The sequence below is a fragment of the Alternaria incomplexa genome (genome assembly GCF_024043165.1).
Source record: "Alternaria incomplexa strain BMP 0042 chromosome Unknown scaffold_11, whole genome shotgun sequence".
NCBI classification, from domain to species: Eukaryota; Fungi; Ascomycota; class Dothideomycetes; order Pleosporales; family Pleosporaceae; genus Alternaria; species Alternaria incomplexa.
The window spans coordinates 291,603-310,621 of record NW_026249860.1 but is presented as its reverse complement, the minus strand read 5'-3'; the positions used below and the strand labels follow the sequence as shown (position 1 = coordinate 310,621).

The window sequence follows — 19,019 nt, the reverse complement described above, 5'->3', positions numbered from 1 at the left end:
CAACGTGGGCCCTTGTGTGCGCAGGAGAGCGCAGGGAAGAGATGCAAGAGGGTAGCAAGATGTTTGTTAAGGAGCTACATGCTGTTGCGCGTGGGCGTCCCAGCTGCCGGGTTGACGTGACGGGTCGCGCCTTCCTCCTTGTCCAACCGAGGCGCTTGGCACCCCACCGAATTGTGAAGGTCAACTACCGGCACTTGCCGCCTCCTATCCCATCGCCATCATCTTTTATCCGCTGTCTGCGCGGGGGTGACGACCGTGTAACCCGACAACACCACTCGCGCCCACCTGTTCGCCGGCGGCCACCAAGGCCCGAGACGCTGCCGTGCCGCCAAATCTTCCGTGTCGGCGCACTGTCTGCATGCTCGACACCTTCACGCCGACCAACCATTGCTGGAAGACTTCCCGTACCCTGGTCAACCACTGCGCCGCACCACTGGACTTGCAACCAACTCACATAGCCATCGCGATCCGACCGCGATCCGACTAAGATCGTACTCCCTGCTGCACGATCATCTGGTGATCTAGATCGGTACCCCCTTCCGATACTTGAAGCGCACTACACGAGCCTTTCCGCGCTCTACACGTGCTGCGTGCTAGTAGTAGGTGCATCCGGTAACTCCATCTCTGAGAAGGTGTCCAGGGTGCTGTAGTGGCCTGCTAGCTGCCGGCTTGAGTTGGTCAAGGCATCCCGGTTCCAGTTGCCTTAGGTCGCTGCTGCTATTCCGCTCACCACCACTAACCGTCCAATCCAGCCCTTGCCACATCCGACAGGCTTTCTGTTGCATCAATTGATCCCAGTACCTATTGCTGAACTTCCTTGCCTCATCAGCGTGTCTGACAAGCCTGTTGCGACAGGCAGCAACATGTCATCCGTTTCAGCTCTGAGTCTGCCTTCGTTGCTTCTACCTACGCTGGTCTGATCTCATCCCGTGTTGTGCGCGGAATCTGTCACCATCGATTTCGGTCTTCAAGCTATACATTGTTTCCAGCCTTCCGAATAGGCTTTAATCAAACGTCATGGCCCAAGCCCACGGCCTCAGCCTCGTCGACGGTGAGTGGGTTTCCAGACCGCTCGACCCTTATCAGATCATGGCCAACGCGTCTCAAGATGACGTTGAGATGCGGGATGCAACGCCCAAGCCAACAAGCCAAGTGCCTGAATACGGTATACTGTCGCAGACTGTCTTTGAGACACCGCTAAGCAAAATCATCCTTCCGGCGAAGATACGTCACAAAGATCTGATCGACGTTGTCATGGTCGGTGAGGACTTCATACGTCTCAAAGAGATCCGTGACTATGGTCAGATCCGCCATGTGGCTTCCAAGACTGACTTTAACGGCGGCCGCATCATCACCGCCAAAGTCTTTGGCGACCCTCGTGAAGTTTCCGCAACCACAAGTGGCAGTCCTTCGCTACATCAAAATTACATGAAGCACAGGGCAAGAAGGCCAACCACAGGAAATGGAGACGACGTCTTACCTCCGGAAGTCATCGTGCTTACACTATCAAACCGATCGTTGATGTTCTTGTGGGCTCAACACGATACGGCAGGTACTGCCACATTCATCCAGAAGACCATCAAGCTACCTGCAGGGAGTTCCCGCTTGGATCGCTTTGGTATCTTCCTCGCTATAGATCCTAAATGCAGAGCAATGGCAGTCGCAGCACACGAAGGGCGCTTTATCCTCTACAAGACGAAGCCAATGGAAAGATGGAAAAGAGATTCTAGGATGAACAATGAGATTGCTGCGCCTATTGAAGATGAGCGAATCATGTCTATTGAAGGTCAGATCATGCACATGGATTTCCTATCATCAGGAGGTGGACAGGACGACTACCACGTTGTTTTGCTGTTCGTTGTCGTCCTCCAAGGGAGGACCAGGCTCACCTGTTTCGATTGGGATTGCAGACAGGATCTCAGTAAAGCAACCCCTCGGACGGAGCGATACCTTGTCCAGTCTGGTAAGTGTATAGACGTACTGAGCAGTATATGAGCGTCACTGACTTGTCTAGAGGACACAATACCTTCTCTACTCATACCACTTAGCCGGAGTCCGGATTTCCTTCTAATTTCCGACGACCACATCTCGGTTTACAAAAACATTCTCTCTGGAGATCCAACGCAAACCACAGTGCCGATCGACAAGACAATACTCCAATCAATACTACCAGGCGATGGCAAGCACGCCCCCAAGTGGACCGCTTGGGATAAGGCGCCGCGCAACTCCGAATACCAAAAGGAGGTGTTTTACATTGCAAGAGAGGATGGCCGTATTATGTATGTGGTGCGAGGGCCAGCGGGCACGCTGGAGATCGATGAGGCTGGTGATTGGCAACACCGGATTGACACCTCCTTTTCATGCTTGGGCATCGACAACTCAGAAATGTCGCAGCAATACCCAGATCTTCTGATCGCCGGTGGGGCAAGCAATGATGGATTGCTTTGCAAAGTCGGTGCCTGGCCCACTGAGTACTCGTATGCAGTACAATATCCAAGCGCAAATCAATTCTCCTTCGTCGATAGCATCCCAAATTGGGCGCCTCTTACAGACCTTGTAGTAACCAAACTTTCTAGCCCGCGCGCGTCAGACGAACGGCAACGATCGTCCATTTTTGTCGCAAACGGCAACAATCCACATGGAGAGATCTCGGAGCTGCGACGCGGCATACAAGCTGTTGTCGACGATAGTTTCAGCGGCATCAACGGCTGCGCTGGGATATGGGTGGTTGACCATGGCAGTCATATGGCAGACATCGAAGGCACGATGAAGAGACAGCATTATGCGATATTTTCAATAACGCTCCCGCCAGAGACCTTGGTAATTCGAGTCGTCCGTACACAACCGGAGAGCCGTGCAGACTTCACTGGAGCATGGGAAGAGGGCTTCTGGGATAAGTTCCAAACACCCAGCGACGATGATCCGCTCGAAGACGATCTGATGCGAGAAGAGGAGACCATCTCGGCGTGTCCTTGGTCTGACACGATATCGATCCAGATTACACGGCGAGAGGCCCGCACTCTTCTTCGGCCAACATTGAGACAAATCGAGTCTTTGAAGTTTGACTCTCCATTGCTGTTGGCTGTCACACATACTGCATGCCCTTTCATCGCGCTTGCGTCTCGAAAGAGCGGTCACGCGCTATTGGAGATCATACCAATCTCAAATGGCGGCAACTTCGACCGATCGAATTCATTCCAATACCAGCTAGCTCATGATCCCACATGCGTAGAGACACTGGAGATCAACGGCTTTCCATATGTGTTCGTTAGTACATTCGATTCGAAGGTCTTCCTCTTTCAGTACTCGTATGGTGAGACCTCGTTGACGTTGGAAGACTCCTGGAAAGACCAAGATACCCTCAACGGTTCGCAGAAGCTCTGTGAGAGTGTTGCCGTTCTGAGCAAGGACAGCAAGAATCTTCTGGTGTGCGCAATGCGGGATGGCACTCTTCTGAGTTCGCAAATCCACGTAGAGCACGGTGGTAAGTTGAAATAGATCCTAATACGAGACGCTTCTCACATCGTACAGTCATATCACCCCCGTCCTGGAGCTCTACTCATATGGGCGCAGCTTCAGCCAAGATCACCCGCAGTGAAACAGATGTATCTGCAGCGTTTGTTTCTTGTGGATCAGATTTCTGCCGAGTGCGCCCCTCTTCATGCGAATTCTCGTGTCTCGACATCGATTCCATATGGTTTACCGATCGCGGCCACCCCGAGTACAATCAATCGCCAGTATCGGCGATCTATCAACTGCCATTTCTACCGAAACTGGACGTTGTTGGGAGGAACCTCGGCGGCTTTCTGTTTGCAGTCGCCGGAGATCGTCTTCTCTTCTCGCAACTGGATGCAGACGTAAAATGGTCAAGCCAAGACCTGCCTTCTACGTTTCTGCACGACTCCAAAATTGTTCCCAGGAAACTCAGCACGGGTGCTAAGCCGAGCAATATCCTGTACATGCAGAAGTTACGACGAGTACTAGTGTCGACTATGGAAGCGAAAGAGAGACGAGTGCCACCTTCTGGCGAACGAGTCCTGCACTCATCGATCAAGCTACTAAGGGTGCGCGACGACAGACCGACCGATGACGTCGAGATCAAACAAGAGGTGGAAGCGCCGGTGGAGCGACTAGTCGTTGCTCAGGCTTCCTTGATGAATGCCGAGAGGGTGTATTCCATCGTCGAATGGCAGTTCTTGAACAAAGACAGCAAGAGATATAATCTCATCATTGTCGGCACCGGAATCCAGATCGGCCCCTCGCAGCATAGCGGAAGGCGACTGATCTTCAACACTGGCAAATCGGGCTCCAAGTTGGACTTGCAGAAACAGTCAACATATAACGATCCTGTCTATGGCATAGCGCTGTGGGACAACCAGACGACAGTTAGTATCGTCGGGAAATCTTTATGCATCGATCGTTTCGACGAGGAAGCCGGTCGATGGTTCCAGCGCGGTAAAACAGATCTGCACTCTCCAGGGATCCATGTGTCTGTCATACAGCCATTCGTCTACGTTTCAACGCTCCAGCACTCACATCTTTGCTTCAAAGTTGTGGAATCAGCACGACCCGATACTTTCGAGTTCGTGCGAGAGTTCTCTGATAGTGGTATGCGCAATTGCGCGCGACATCTCGTCATGGATTTGCCAGACAAGGAGGGTAGTAGCAACCATCGATTCGTCTTACTCACCGATAAGAAGAGCAGCTCGGTGACTGGTCTCTACCAACCACCTCTTCGAACCCACAGCAACGCTTCACCGACGTTGTTCGAAGCATGTCTCCCCCGATCTGTGATCCGTCTCGACCGCGGCGATATCCGCCCACCTTGGCGCCGTCCAAATCCTGCAGGAAAGATCACCGGGATCCTTGTCGACGATATCATCGGCGCTTGTACCGATGGCACGATCTTCTCTTTCTCCATTCTCTTATTATCCGCCCGTCTACTACTTCGTCTGATAGAAAACCTGATCGAGGTGAAGTCGAAACGGTCGGGCGCCCACAAACACGACACAGTCAAACCCCGTAGTGGCGACATCTTCAACGTTCTTATGAACAACACCCCTGGCAATCAACATGGTGCGATCTTGGTTAGGGATATAGATCCACGTTATCTGGGGCAAAGTCTTCAGCGAGGTGCTAAGCACAAACACGTTGAAGGCGACTTCTTGAAGAACTGGCTACATGAGGACGGCGACTTGAAGAGTTTGGTTTGGAGCGACGCAGACGAAGAGGTCGGAAAGCTCTTCCAAAAGCTGGCGCTGGATGTCGACGAAAGATGGGGAACGATGGGTACGCGAGAGACCAATGGGCACGAGAACCAGCAGTTGTGCGAACACGTGAAAAAATGGATGAGCGAGGTACTCATGCCTGTGCTGTAAGAATATAAGCGGCCGTCCTAGGGCTGGCTACAATTCATTTCGCATCCAGGAAAGAAAAGTTATTTGAGGTAGAAGCATGCGTCGTCTTCGAAAATACCTACTTGATTCACTTCAGCAGTGTGCGTACGAAGCAGAACATCCCCCTTCACCAACACTTCTAGCAAGACATCCCATCCTATGTCGCACACTGTTCGTCCACACCCACACAACCCAACGATGAGACAACACTGTCTCTCAAGCATCGTGTAAACAGAATCACACAAAACTCATTACTACTTAAACTTAGCAAACCCAGCTTTCACACGCTATCCTGCCATTTTGCCATATCGTCATACTGCCGTCCTGCTATGCCACCATGCCCACAATGAATCTCTTCTGCCTCAGCCTCTCCATCAACAAGCCAAAGAAGAAGGAGTCATCTTTCAACTTCATCCGTCTCCATCCTAAACCGCATATTGAACCCCTCGTTACACCTCCTTCGTCCCCGCTAGTCTCGGCTCCGCCTGCTCATCCTCCTCCTGCTACTTCATCTCACCCGCCACCGAAGCGATGCGAGTCTCCAGTTTCTCAGGTGGAGTCTGGGGCATCGAAGTTCACTGAGCGGCTTGAACTTCCACCCAGTTTTTACGAGACGTCGTTTTCGGATTCGACGCGTGAGCTGGTTCCGCAGCCGTTGGGTCTGCAGTCGGCGGAGCATGGTGGGAATGTGAGTGTGGGTAAGGAAAAAGAACGGGGCACGCATCCTTATCTACGGACCTCAACATATGGTGTCGTCGATAACTCACATCGATACGATTGTAATTGAAGGGAGTGTAAGATAAACAGAAGGTATGATACACTGTGTGGGTTGGGCGAGGGAAAGACGATGAAGAATGGGGAGCAGTAAAGGGGGCAGAGCGAGGTCATATGGATATCTTGTCGTGCCAAAGCGTGAAGGAAGAATAATGGTATTGTTTCACGCGTTACATCTCCATCTCCTCACTCTTTCCGTTGCATCGTCGTCGCTAGACTATGAATAAAGATAGAGTGTTCTGTATGGATCACTGAAAGGGTCAGATTGTGGAACACCAAATGAGATCATCAATTCGGCATTGCCCAAATGTAGTTGCAGACTCACGTGGAGTAAACAAAGTTGGTAACAGCATAGTGCGCCTTGGGCCTGCTTGATGGTTGAGCCTCAAAATCAGCCTCGCTGCCAGCCTGCTCTTTTCAATGCCGAGTCAGCCTTGGATGAGCGAGCAAGGCTGAAGAACAACGGAGGTCTATTCCTCCGGCGGTGTCTGGTCACGTGTCGAAGGGCACAGTATTGTTTCGAATAGCACCCGTGCGGAGCAGGACTTGGTCATTGAATGGTTGGATGGCTGCATATCTAATCTCATGATGCATTGAAGGGCACAGTGGCGTTTTACTAACCAGATTGGCGTGAGGTCCTCCTCAGCCTCACAATGGAGAGGGAATGTGTAGCAGCCGTCGCCCGCCACGCGCATCGTGCTCAGGTTTCGCTTTCGAAAATCAAGCGTCGCTGCCAGCTTACTACAAACGACACAAGGCACGAAAATACCGACACAATCCGAGGCCGTCTCGCGACCGACTGTCTACAGCTCCAGACGTCTTTTCGTTTGCCCATCGTCTGCACGCATCTTCTCGCACAACACCAAGCAATCCAGCGTTTCGAGCCATATCAAAGACTCCTCGATATGTCTCCTACTCCAGCCTTCGGTGAAACAGGCGATGAAGACTTCGATTGGGCGATCGATATTCCGGATGATCATCCTATGGCTAGCGAGGCTAGCCTAGGGTAGGTTTTTTTTTTAACTTTTTGCTGACCCGATTAGGAAGATGACAGGTCATGACCGGGGTCCGACCAGACAGGTGACTTCACAATGTTCACATGCACCCGGGGCCCACCTCGCGGGTAGCCCCACGCTAGTGGATGACTGCCGAGCCGTTCTGAATGGCGATGCCAACTACCTATTGGGTAACGATGAACCCCTTGCCGACGTCGAAGGCCCCTATGGTATGGGTCAGGGGGTTCTCCACGCCGTAGCCTCACAGTTCATGTACACACCCGTCCCTCCGCAGGCCAGCGGCCCAGATGTCATGCCGTATGGGCCCCCATCCCAGCCTCAGCCTCAGGTTCCTGTCGCACCCACCCATCCGGCATTCAACAACCAGGTTCCGCATACCGCCGTTACAGCTCCTCCTCAGTGTCCTTACGGGTGTACTGGCACGTTTCGTCGCCGTGAGGAGTATCGCCGGCACATGAAGAAACACACCGGCCCCTTCTTTCCTTGCATTTATCCTAGTTGTGGTAAAATGTTTTATCGCCAGGACAAGCTGCGTGATCATCTTGCCAAGGGCCATTAGATGAGGTGGTTCGTACGGGTCGAACACTATCATTGTTGGCGACAACCTAGCTAATGACAAGGGCGTCGCTACGCAATGAGGCTATGGTGGATACAAAGCAGGTCAAATCGGCGGAGAGTTTCATTCGTATTTGCTCACTTTGTGCTTCTGAGTTTACATGTACCTCCTTCTTTTACATAACAAAAGTCAATGACAGTTACGTGTTACGATACTTCATCTCCTCTTGCGTATCTGAACCGAAGTGATTGCGCATGCGGGGTGTGAGATTTCTTTCGCCAGAACGGCGTAGTGAACAGTCTAGAAGGTCGAGGGCCAATGGTGTCCCGTACGTTCAACGAGAATAACGGGCCACAAAACTCATCATAGGCGTTCGCTTGATCCCGCAAATGAGCTGCAAACATCGAGTCGGGCTCACCGTTTAATGAGAATATGTGAGCATCAGCCGGACAACCCAAGGTCGCTACACTGATGACTGTGAGAGTATCATCTTTTGCCTCTTTAGTCCAAAGCAAGACGCTGAAGCGATCCCGTATATTCATCAGATGCCGTTGGAGTGACATTGCCGATAATTTCACGATCCGTATTTCTTCCTCCGCAGCTCCTTCGCACATCTCTTGTATGAGAGGCTCGTCGATGAAGCTGAGAAACATAATGCGTAGCCATCCTTTACGAGCTTCCGACTTGACTGCGTCCAACGGCTGGAGAGCTCTGCATATGTGCCCGAAAGTGGGTTCAAGAAGCAAAGGGTCCACTGAGTCAAGTGAAAGCCTTCGGATGATGTCTGGTACGCGATGACAGTATGCTATGCTTTCGGGAAAGTCAAAGTCGCGCGTCTCGCGTAGGTGATTAAATGCTGACTCCAAAACTTGCGAGAATGGCAGTACTTGAGTGATGCGCCCGAGCTGGATCGCGTCTAGAGTAAGCTCGCCGGATTGAATGACCGCCTTATGCTTCTTATTAGGCTTTAGACGATCCTCAAGTCGAGTCAGGACAAACGGTGCCATTTCTCCATCTCGGAGTTGCATGGGAATCATAAGAGATAGTGGAACAGCATACAGCCAGCTCATCCGGCCTTCTTGAGCCATGGATTCTACGATAACCTCGAGTGCTTCGTTGGCACTGTGTGCTGGGTTTGGCTTCACATTCTTGAACCGCAGCATGCCACACAAGGCGTAGTATTTGTCTGATGGTACCGTCGCGCTGAGCGTGGAAGCTAGCTGCAATACGTTCGCGTCGCATAGCTCGTACGTCTGGGCTTCATCGTAGTTCTGCCGAAGAAACCATAATCTGCGGCACCAAGACGCAAACTCATCGAGCCATGTCTCTTCCTAATTCCGACGGAATAAGAGTGCGGCAACTACGGCGGTGTCGGCGAGAGAAAGCCAGTCGCCACTATCGTCCCAAGTCAGTAAGTAGTTCTGACTGAGTAGTATCTCTTGTATAATCCAGGCTCTCTCGCGCCACGTAGCATGGCACAGAACCCTTAGCGCATTGAGGGCTGTCGTCTCGAGCTCTGAGTCAATCTCCTGCAGCGACGTGCAAGATTGACACAGAAGACAGCTATGCGGCACCATTTGCGCGATGTCCCTGAGCCTCAGTGGCACAGACAATGGGCAGAACATGCGCCTCTTGATCTCCAGTACAGGGCTGAGATCCAGCCCAGGTACTCGCAGGAGCAAGATTGTGCATCGCGCCTCATAGTATATCTCATCCATGCGCGGTATCCAATACGACTTGTCCTCGCTCGACTCCTGATCGATGCACATGCAATCTAACCAACAGCGAGTCGCCTTCCCCGTGATAGCTTTCATGCCCGGAGAGGCACGCTCGCCCAGAAGGGACGTCAGCCGCTTCTGGAGCGCTGCCCAGCTCGGAAGCTTATCCGATGCATTATCTCGTCATTCGCTCCATACGTATGATATCGCGACGTGGGTACGGAACCCGCTGGTGAGGTAGGCGTGGCGATCGATCTGGCGGTGGAACAAGGACGTGCTTGGGTCTATGAGGGCAAAGGCGGATCGGGTCGACGAGAGATGCGATTTCGGGAGTTCTTCCGCCATTCAGACATGGTCGTAGTCATGAGCACAGCGCTTTTGATGCGGTTGGGATATGAACGTTGGAAGACTTAGGTAGATGGAAAGCGCGTGGGTGCTAGGGAAGCATCCATAGATCGACTTCGGGACCAGTTGGAGCGATGAAGCGACTATACCTATTTGGGTTTAGCTACCTAGGTACCTACCTCCAGGGCTCTCTCCAGCGCGTCAACTTCATGGAACGCGTCGAAGTCCACCGAGGAAACGTCAAATCCATCTACAGCTCAATACTATCCAAAGTCCTGTACTGCCTCAGGTTTGTTTGGCCGACCACGGTATCATCATGCGTGGTGCTATTCCAAGTGCTCCAGCGTCTAAACAGCGACACGGCCCACACAGCTGCATCGCTCAGTCAATGTGTAAATGGCACCTCTGCAGCCGCTTGCCAATGATTCTTAGCTGTCTGAGTCATTCCAAGATATAGTCTCATAGTCATCGACAGCAACGTGACAGAAGGTGTCAGAGATAGGCGAGGCTGGTGGATGCATCGCAAGATCGCGACCCCCGATGACGATAACGCGATGACGTCGTCTGAAACCGCAACGACCCAAAACACGTCTGACATGTGAAGGACCGGTAGCACAGATACGCTACACCGACTATCTCCCGTCTCGAGGCCGTTGACAGCAAAACTTCGCTTTCCACCTGTCCGAGCCACTAATCGCTCTATCTTAAGCATCAAAAACTTGTCAAGCGTGTCTCAGCTTGCATTCGACCGGTCAACAGAAACCCTTTTCCGAAGCCGGAAAACACATTCTAGCCGTTATCAAATGCACGATGGCGAGCCTCTTGCTCGCGGCCCTGAAAATCTCAGCCGCACTAACGGCTAACAGTGGGTCCGCACGCGTTATCATCACTCCACTTAGCGCGTGAGGCGAGCGTGGCGCATCATCTTGATGTCGTTCGACGCAAATTCTCCAAACGGTTCCGGGACAAGTCGGGATGGTGCTTGTTGCGCACGATTTTTGCTCGCCAATTTTTCGCTGGTGACTGGATTCAGGGTCATGTTGGGAAGGCGCGGCGAAGGCGGAGGTGTATAAGAGGGATTGTGGCTCTGGGGTTTTGCCTTCTGTCATCCACATTCACATCTGCATCTATTCCACTTCACATCAGACGAACATTACATACGTCATACCTCAATAACTCAACCTCAAACAAATCCATCAAACAATCAACTTCAAGATGCCTTCCTTCAAGGGTATGTTTATCTCTCTACCGACGCTTTCGTCCATACTAACAACGTCTCCAGACTCCGTCTCTTCCACTCCCGCCGGTGCCTCTGGTGCCCCAACCCCGGCCTCCACCAGCGCACCCACATCAACCCGCGAGACTCTCCACGCCGCATCTGCCGCACTTGGTCTGACCTCCCAGGGTCTTGACCTGTGCCCTCACTGCTTCCGCGAGATGTCGCACTGCAACGAGCGCTTTGAGTTCGCTTAAGCGTACTACAACTCAAACTCAAAAGTCGACAATCAAACACACTCGGCATTGTACTTCATCAGAACTTTCTTGCTCGACGACAGCGAACGCTGGCGTTTTGGCATTGAGGGGCTACGACATTTCAAATCTTTCGGCATGGCATTGGGTATTGGATGGACGGTATAAGCGGCGTTTATTTTGGGAAGGGGGAAACTTACAGGAAACGGCATACCCTACTTTGAGCGATTGTACACAACCACGAGGATAAAATCTTCGTATCGCATCTCAATCGATTTCATGCATTCTTCCATGATGCTTCAACATTAATGAATTTTCTTGTCCTAGTTTCTTTTGGCTTTGAGTTAACACTACCCACCGACACGTGCAGGTGGCTCGACCACATTGCGATACTTGTAAATTTTCTTGTACAGTATGTTGTATTCTGTTCAAACAACAGCTATATATCGCCCCGAAACAGAGGAATTTAAACTGCAACGAAGATGGTCCCAGTGGCGAGGGTATTGATAGGCTGACGTCATCGCGAGCTTCTGCATCCTGCTGTTCACATCTCGCTGAAGCGTCCCAATTCTGCAATTCGCATTTTGTGTGGGCTCAATGCGTCCAGTATACGACGGACGCGATATAGTCGGTGTGCCTGGGTGGGTAGTCTGGAGATACGCGCAGCCGCTACCCCGCCGATACCCGGACGCAGCTTCCACAGAGCGTTAGTCAACGCCATGCACATCACGATAAGACTTTTCTTCAACACCAAGCTTTTCTCTCTCATTCCCATGCCAAATCCCAAGCATGGCTATCGCCCAAGAATTCCGACGTCCTTCGACCATTCAAGAGGAGGAGACTACACCCCTCCTGCCGCGCGATGAGCCGAAACCAAGAGAAGAAAAAGCGGCCGTCCCGGTGTTATTCCGCGCTTTGATATGCGCGTTCCTTGTGTCGTTGACATTCAGTATCACGCAGGCTCCTATGCTATACGCTTTCCGGATATTGACCTGCGATGCGTATTACGAACATCATGAGCCAGATCCGCACGCCGTGGATAGATGTGCGAGACGCGAAATCGACGCTGGAGCGGCCAGGGCTTTTGCACTTCTGGCATCATCGACTACCATATTCGGCCTTGTCAATTTGCTAGTAGCTGCATGGACTATCAAACGCCTGGGCGTCAAGTTGGCTTTGATCATTCAGATCTTCTGGCCTGCGGTCCGCCTTCTGATCCAGAATATCGGTATCATGCACGGCGGCAACGTTGGCATCATGATCGTGCAATGCTCGCAAGTCATCACAGTAGTTGGCGGCCCCAATGGATACGTTTTGTGCCTCAATTCTTTGGTGGCGGACGTCGTCGAGCATGAAAAGCGAACAGGCGCATTGGGCAGACTCCAAGGCTGCATGTACTTCGGAAGCGCCATTGGGTTCTTGATTGGAGGCATTGTCGGCGACTACTTTGGCATACTTGCACCCTTCCGAATGACTCTGGTGTTGTTCTTGCTTTGCTGCGTATATGTAGCAGTATCGCTACCTGCCATGCCACCGCCGGAGGAAGAAAAGGATGCGAAACCTCGCGAAACCACTGGCATCGCGCGTTTCTTTGGCCCCCTCCGCATCTTTGCACCGCAAAAATGGGAATTACCGAATGGACGTACTCGCCTGCAGTTTGGAGCACTCACACTCGGTATCGGCGTTTTCTTGGGTATCCTCGCGACTGGCTACATCCCGATCTTACTCCAGATGTATGCTACCGTTGAGTTCAACTTTGGCCCCAAGGAGAACGGGGCACTCATCTTCTTATACTCAGCATTAAGAGGTGGTTTCCTCTCTCTCGTCTTTCCCATCATCGTTGCTGCAGGGCGAAAGTGGATGGATGATGGCGTGAAAAGCAAGTTGGCGGAAGACGAAGAAAGAGAATCGACAGTGCAAGTTCATATCATACCACCAACTCCGGCAGTAACAGAAACTGTCGACCCGATGGAGAGCGAAGAGCCGCCCAACCCCGAACCGACGAACGAGCAGGAGACATTTGCATTCGATTTGTTCTATGCGCGCTTCAGCCTCTTGCTTGATGGCATACTTACCGGTCTTGCCGTATTCGTATCACAGGGTTGGCAAATGTACATTGTTGCTGTGATGCTGCCATTTGCTGCAGGTACCGGTGCCGCGTCCAAGGGATCGATCCTGCAAATGTTACCGAACAGCGAGCGTGTCGACGCGCTCAGCGGCATAACGCTCGTCGAAAACATCGCGCGTCTTTCGACGTCGGCCGTCTTTGGAGTAGCCTTCGCTGCGCTTGCCGAGGCTGGCCAAAGCCATCTCACTTTCATCTGTAATGCCGCTGTTGCGTTGCTTGGCTTCATCGTCTTACTTCTCTCGCGCTTTCCACCGAAAGGTAGTCGTCGGATCGAGATATAATAGAGGAATTCTGAAAGAACGCGCGCAAGGTCAACAGATTATGAGAATGTGGTCTGGACCATTGCAGCCCTTACGCGCTGGGTGCCTGAGGGCGCGACAGACACGCGACCCATTCGCTGTTGAGCTTCTGAGGTCGCTTAGGCCTGCCAGGCACAAGAACGTGAACATCGCCATTTCCGTCTTGTCCCGCGACTCGTCAGCAAGCTTGTCAAGCTTCTAGTTAGTCTCCTTCCTCACTCATCAAACTGCTCGACAACTCCTTGGCGGCTGCCTACTTGGGCTGCGGTTCTGATTGTGGGAAAGCAATAAGTTGCGACTGATGCGCCCGTCGTGGTGTCGACGCATCCCAGGCTGCACCCCACATGCTCGTACCGCATCGCATCGCATAGCAGCAGAGTAGTAATGAGGAGCCTTTTGATCGCGTCGCTTTTGGTGGGCGCAATCAACGCGCAATATAATCTCACGTATTTACACTTGATGAACCCAATGGAGCCGACTCTTACCTTCATGTCGTCCGACGACACTGCCACTACCTACGAGAAGAAGTGTCCTGAAACAACGACTCCGACTCCTACACCTTCGTCGACGTACTTGTGTATGATACATGTACCCAACTCTTTGCTGACACCGCCGCTGACCCTTACTCAACAGCTCCAGCCGAAGAATCAGCACGAGAAGCGTCTCTCGACAGCATGGTATCCTGGGCGCGGTCATTCTACAAAACCGCCGTACCAATAGAGACACCAGAAGCAGAAATCGACGGTTGCATTCCCTTCACCATGCTTCAAGGCCCCGAGACATGGGAGTACCACATGACCATGCCGAGTGCAATAACCAGGAACGGTGCTTGTTCATGGACGGGTGTGCTAACCGAAGTCCCCGTTACGTGCGACGCCGATTATTACGACGAAAAATATTCCATATTCAGTGGAACACCGACGGTTTTTTCGCAATCGGAACTGAGAGCATGGACAGACCTGAAGTTCGCTATGGCTACTATCGTAGGCGCTACGTCCACACCCACACCGGCAAGCACGGGTGACGCGAGTGGGGCTCAGGAAACTGGGGTAGAGGCTTCGGACAGCGAAGGACGGGCGCCGGGTATGCCGCTGCCGACTGGCGCGATGCTGATGGTCGGTGGAGCAGCAGCGTTTGGTGGAGTGGCTTGGGGATTCTAAGATCGGAGTTGGCCGCGTTCCAAGGCGACAGAATCACACGTTGGGAACAGCTGCAGCGCGGCGTACTGCAAGCTTCAGAAATATGGTAGCAATGCATCCATCGTCTTTAGTGACCATGCTTTTAGTGTCGGAGAGGCTGATGAATGGTCGGCTGTGATTCGACTTCGGCTGTGAAGACCGCTATTGAATGAATGCATCGCAGTGTCGCAACTTGTCGGATCGAAAGTCGCTAGTGGGGTTATGTTCATCAAATGCGACGTGAGGCTTCCCATCTCTTCATGCCGAGAACCGCATCGTGCAGTAGAGTGAAGAGTCTTTCCAGAGAGGTTACATGTGAGTTGACACATAGCGTTGCATACGTTACGATGGATCGAGCATGACCGTGGAGGCACGGCACGGCTCAGAGACCGCGGTCACGATAATGGCAGCTCAGCCCCGATCGACGAGATACACCGGAAGTAGAAGCGAGGGGGTTCCAGATGATCGGCATCATAACAGTCAGCCCACTGGGTTGGAAAAGGCGTGTAGCAGCTCAGTGGCTGTGTAGGAATTGTTGAACAAAGGGTATGTATGATTGGATTTCGAGTTGTACATGTACATAACGAAGCCAGGTAGGCTTCCAACATGGCCTGAGACACAAAAATTTCCAAGCGTCATGGGCGAAGAAAGGCAAAACCGGAGAATGGAAGCGCAATGGGCAAGTCTGGCGCAGTGGAGGTGATCTTGAGATCATTGCATATGGGCTGTCATATTTGGGTTGGGCGCTTGGGAATCGTTGCAATGGGCCGGATCATTCATACGCACATCCGCCAGAATCAGATGCCGCTGCATATACCACTCACTTCTTGTCCTCCACTTTGTCAGAGTCGTAAGCTGGCGGCACTGACAAGCCGGCTTCGTACTCTTGCCCAGGCGCAACACCACCCACAATGTTTGTGTCGTCCTTTCCGAGTACCGTCTGGGGTGCGTATTGTCTGTTTCCTTCCTCGCGACGTTCTGGAGGTACGAAGATATTGAGGCTCTTGGGGATGATGAAACCGACAAGGACGACTAAGACAATGAGATGGGCGACCATGAAACCGAAGATCTGTAGGGGGTCGCCGCGTATGGCGTAGAACGTGGGGTAGGCAAAGCAGAAGATGATCGAGAGCACAGGTGCGGCGAAGTATCGAAGGATGGGTGCCCAGAAGACGGGTAGTCGCCACTGCTTGCCCACACACACGACATAGTTGAGGTCGCGCGCAAGTTGGTGTCCCTATATATTATAAGCAAGTGAATATGTCACTGGAGAAGGGTATACTTACTGAGTAGAGGCCAACCCACCAAACGCGGTTCAAGATCTTGTTACGGCCCCAAAATTTAGGAGCTGGAACTGTAGGATCTTTGGCGACGAGAATAGCAAGGATTGTGCCAGCGATGTAGAAACCAAAGCCAACACCAGCACCGATCTTGTCGGAAACTGTATGTGCGATGGCATTGCCGATGATCTGGGCGCCAATGTACGAACATTGGTACAGCCAGAAGGATGGTGCACCAACCTGACCTATGACGTCGACGTAGCGGTAGAACGAAGTAGCGCATACGCACTCAGCCCATACGACGAAGATAAGTGAAATGTTGCTGATCTGTGCGTCAACAGCATTGGTAGCTTCATAACCGAATCCCGTTGAGTAGAACAATGATACCAGGGCCGAGATGACGGTGATGATCGTGGCGATGGTCGAGTGCTTGTACTTCCTTCCCCAGTGAGTGTCGCAGATGGTAGTGATCATAGCATCGAGCAGCGCGTACGATGAACTAATACCAAGTAGGAACAGAGTCAGAAAGAACAAAACAGACCAGAATGGAGCACCAGGCATTCCCTGGATGGCGCTGGGGAGGGTGTAGAAGCCGAGCGTATATGTTCCGACCGGATCACCAACACCAGGCTGCAGGCCCAAGTAACCGACGACACCGAAGACAGCAAAGGCCGCGAACGACTCAAACAGTGCGTTGGCACTGCAGATCATCATGGCGTCTTGGACAGCATCAGAGAACTTGGAGTTGTACGAGGCGTAGGCAGAGTAATAGCCAAAACCGACACCGGTAGAGTAGAAGACCTGACTGGTTGCAGCTTGCCAAATCTTGCCTGCGGCAAGCTGATCGGCGTTGAACTCCCCAAAGTATAGTTTGATACCTCGGCCAGCGTTGGGTAGAGACGCACCACGGCCGACAAGGATGACGGTCATGATAATAGGCAAGACGATGGTAATGTAGACGACGCGAGCGGTAATGGCGATGCCTTTGTACAAACAGATCCAAACGATGAACCAAGAAAAGAGTACCCAACCGACAAGCTCGCCATCGAGGTTCATGCCAGGATATGAGGCATACTGAAGGACTCGACTGCCATCATCGCTGTAGACCGCAGGAATGGCGGGGACTTCGTTGACGACATGACTGAAGTACTCCTGTGGGTTATCTTTCCAGGGGAAGTCGTTTGCGGACCGGAATGAACTGCGGAAGTACACCATGACCCAGGATAGAATGGGAATGTAGTAAATGGCCACAGCGTAACCAACGCAGACCATTCCGAATCCAACGCCGGTAAAGCGTCGATCAAGACCGTTGTAACCGATGACACAGCCGCTGCGGTAGGCCTGTCCAATAGCCACTTCCAGGATAAGCACCGGGATCGCGAGGAGGCAGACAGCCATGAGGTAGGGTATAAACCATTGAATGCCGTTGTTGTTGAAGACCTGGGAAGGAAAACGTAATAAATTTCCGAATCCCATCGCTCCGCCCATGGAAGCAAGCACATATGGTGTTCGAGAGGGCCATTCCGCGCGACCGTCAGGCGCCACGCGAGGCGGAGGGAACATCGCCCGCACGGCTTTGCGGATGACGTTCATAGTGGGCAAATGGTATCGATGCCCTCAGTGAGACGAGGTGGAGGAGTAAAGCGATATGAGAGGCTGCATGGAAAGGGCAAAGAGACAAGCCCGGCAGAGGTGCAGTGAGAGAACCCAGCCTGGGCACAACTCTCTCTTCTAATGATGTCGTCGCACACCCCTGCGGTCCTGATCTTAGATCAGAGTCGCGGCGCGCGTCACCACGCAGCCACGGCCAGCGACGACTCGACGCCTCAATGATAACATGTCGCGTGCCAGGGTAGCACTACGGGCATGATACCCGTCTGCAGCTACTGATACCAACATTCAGGCCCGTGGGAGGCGTTTGCGCAGGAACTTGGTAGGTGGAGATGTCCCATGGGTGCGGAGGCGCGCCTTGGCAGCCAGGATATGTTCGGGTGGAACGGCACCTCCACGTCTTGGAAAGGGAGTCATGCTCGGCCTGGTTGGGCTCGCAATGTGCATATCAATGTGGGCGTGAGATAAGAGGGGATTGATATGCAAACATGTCTCTTGTGTTGGCCTCCAGCTGGTCCATCGCCGTGGCGTAGGGTTCTGAGGGTGTCGTCGCGCCTCATCTCTCTTGCAGAGTGGCCAAGGGAAATCCAGTTCGAGGTCCTGCACAACAGAAGCAACGTTGCACCAGAGGTTTAGCGCCATGTACCGACGGTTCCTCGTCTCCAAGACCCGGACATGCCGTGATAAGAGCGACAGGCCTTCGAAATGGCAAATGCATGACCGACGAAAGTCCGGCAAGAGATCCGAGAGGTCTTCGTAGTCATGGTGCTAGGTAATCGGAACCGATTGCAGTAGTCGGAGTGGGATGTAACGCGTACGTGATTTGGGCTGGCAGTAGCAGAGGGAAGAGTGGCTTGGGCGCTGGTTATACATATCTCCTTGTGGCACGCCCTATTGTCAAAGTTCAAACGCGCCCTGTCAGCCAGCACGCCTACGTCGTGCTATGCGCTAAGCTATCTTTGTCCTTAGCGTGCTGTTCCGCCAACACGCGTCTGCCGTCCAGACCATAACATCAACATTTCATGCATCCACGTGTTCTTCGTAATAACCGCCCATGCACATATCGCCTCTTATTCAATGATAGCAGTAGAATCATCAACACCAGCGAGCAAAAGGATCAATACGAGAAAGTCCTTCTTTGCGCCGACTACGCGCCATTGCCAATATACCTAGCCCTGCCGATACACGATGCGTTATCCAATACTTCCATGCAGAGGATTAACCCTTTGAAAAGACACATCGCAACAC

The 19,019-nt window shown here is 52.5% G+C and overlaps 4 protein-coding genes across 4 annotated transcripts; 3 read left to right on the top strand and 1 right to left on the bottom strand.

Annotated features, from left to right (window-relative positions):
- Positions 1 to 1,089: 1,089 nt before the first annotated feature.
- On the top strand, positions 1,090 to 5,378 carry J4E90_007510 (uncharacterized protein; the record flags this gene model as incomplete). Its single annotated transcript, XM_051437046.1, has 3 exons — positions 1,090 to 1,963; positions 2,015 to 3,484; positions 3,532 to 5,378. The coding sequence occupies 3 exons, from the start codon at positions 1,090 to 1,092 to the stop codon at positions 5,376 to 5,378; spliced, it is 4,191 nt and encodes a 1,396-aa protein (XP_051288792.1).
- A 5,642-nt stretch (positions 5,379 to 11,020) lies between these two features.
- On the top strand, positions 11,021 to 11,278 carry J4E90_007509 (uncharacterized protein; the record flags this gene model as incomplete). Its single annotated transcript, XM_051437045.1, has 2 exons — positions 11,021 to 11,036; positions 11,088 to 11,278. The coding sequence occupies 2 exons, from the start codon at positions 11,021 to 11,023 to the stop codon at positions 11,276 to 11,278; spliced, it is 207 nt and encodes a 68-aa protein (XP_051288791.1).
- Positions 11,279 to 12,064: 786 nt separating this feature from the next.
- J4E90_007508 (uncharacterized protein) lies at positions 12,065 to 13,684 on the top strand (the record flags this gene model as incomplete). Its single annotated transcript, XM_051437044.1, has 1 exon — positions 12,065 to 13,684. The coding sequence occupies one exon, from the start codon at positions 12,065 to 12,067 to the stop codon at positions 13,682 to 13,684; it is 1,620 nt and encodes a 539-aa protein (XP_051288790.1).
- Positions 13,685 to 15,700: 2,016 nt separating this feature from the next.
- J4E90_007507 (uncharacterized protein) lies at positions 15,701 to 17,753 on the bottom strand (the record flags this gene model as incomplete). The annotated part of the gene is made up of 2 exons (XM_051437043.1): positions 15,701 to 16,117; positions 16,167 to 17,753. The coding sequence occupies 2 exons, from the start codon at positions 17,751 to 17,753 to the stop codon at positions 15,701 to 15,703; spliced, it is 2,004 nt and encodes a 667-aa protein (XP_051288789.1).
- Between the last annotated feature and the right edge of the window lie 1,266 nt (positions 17,754 to 19,019).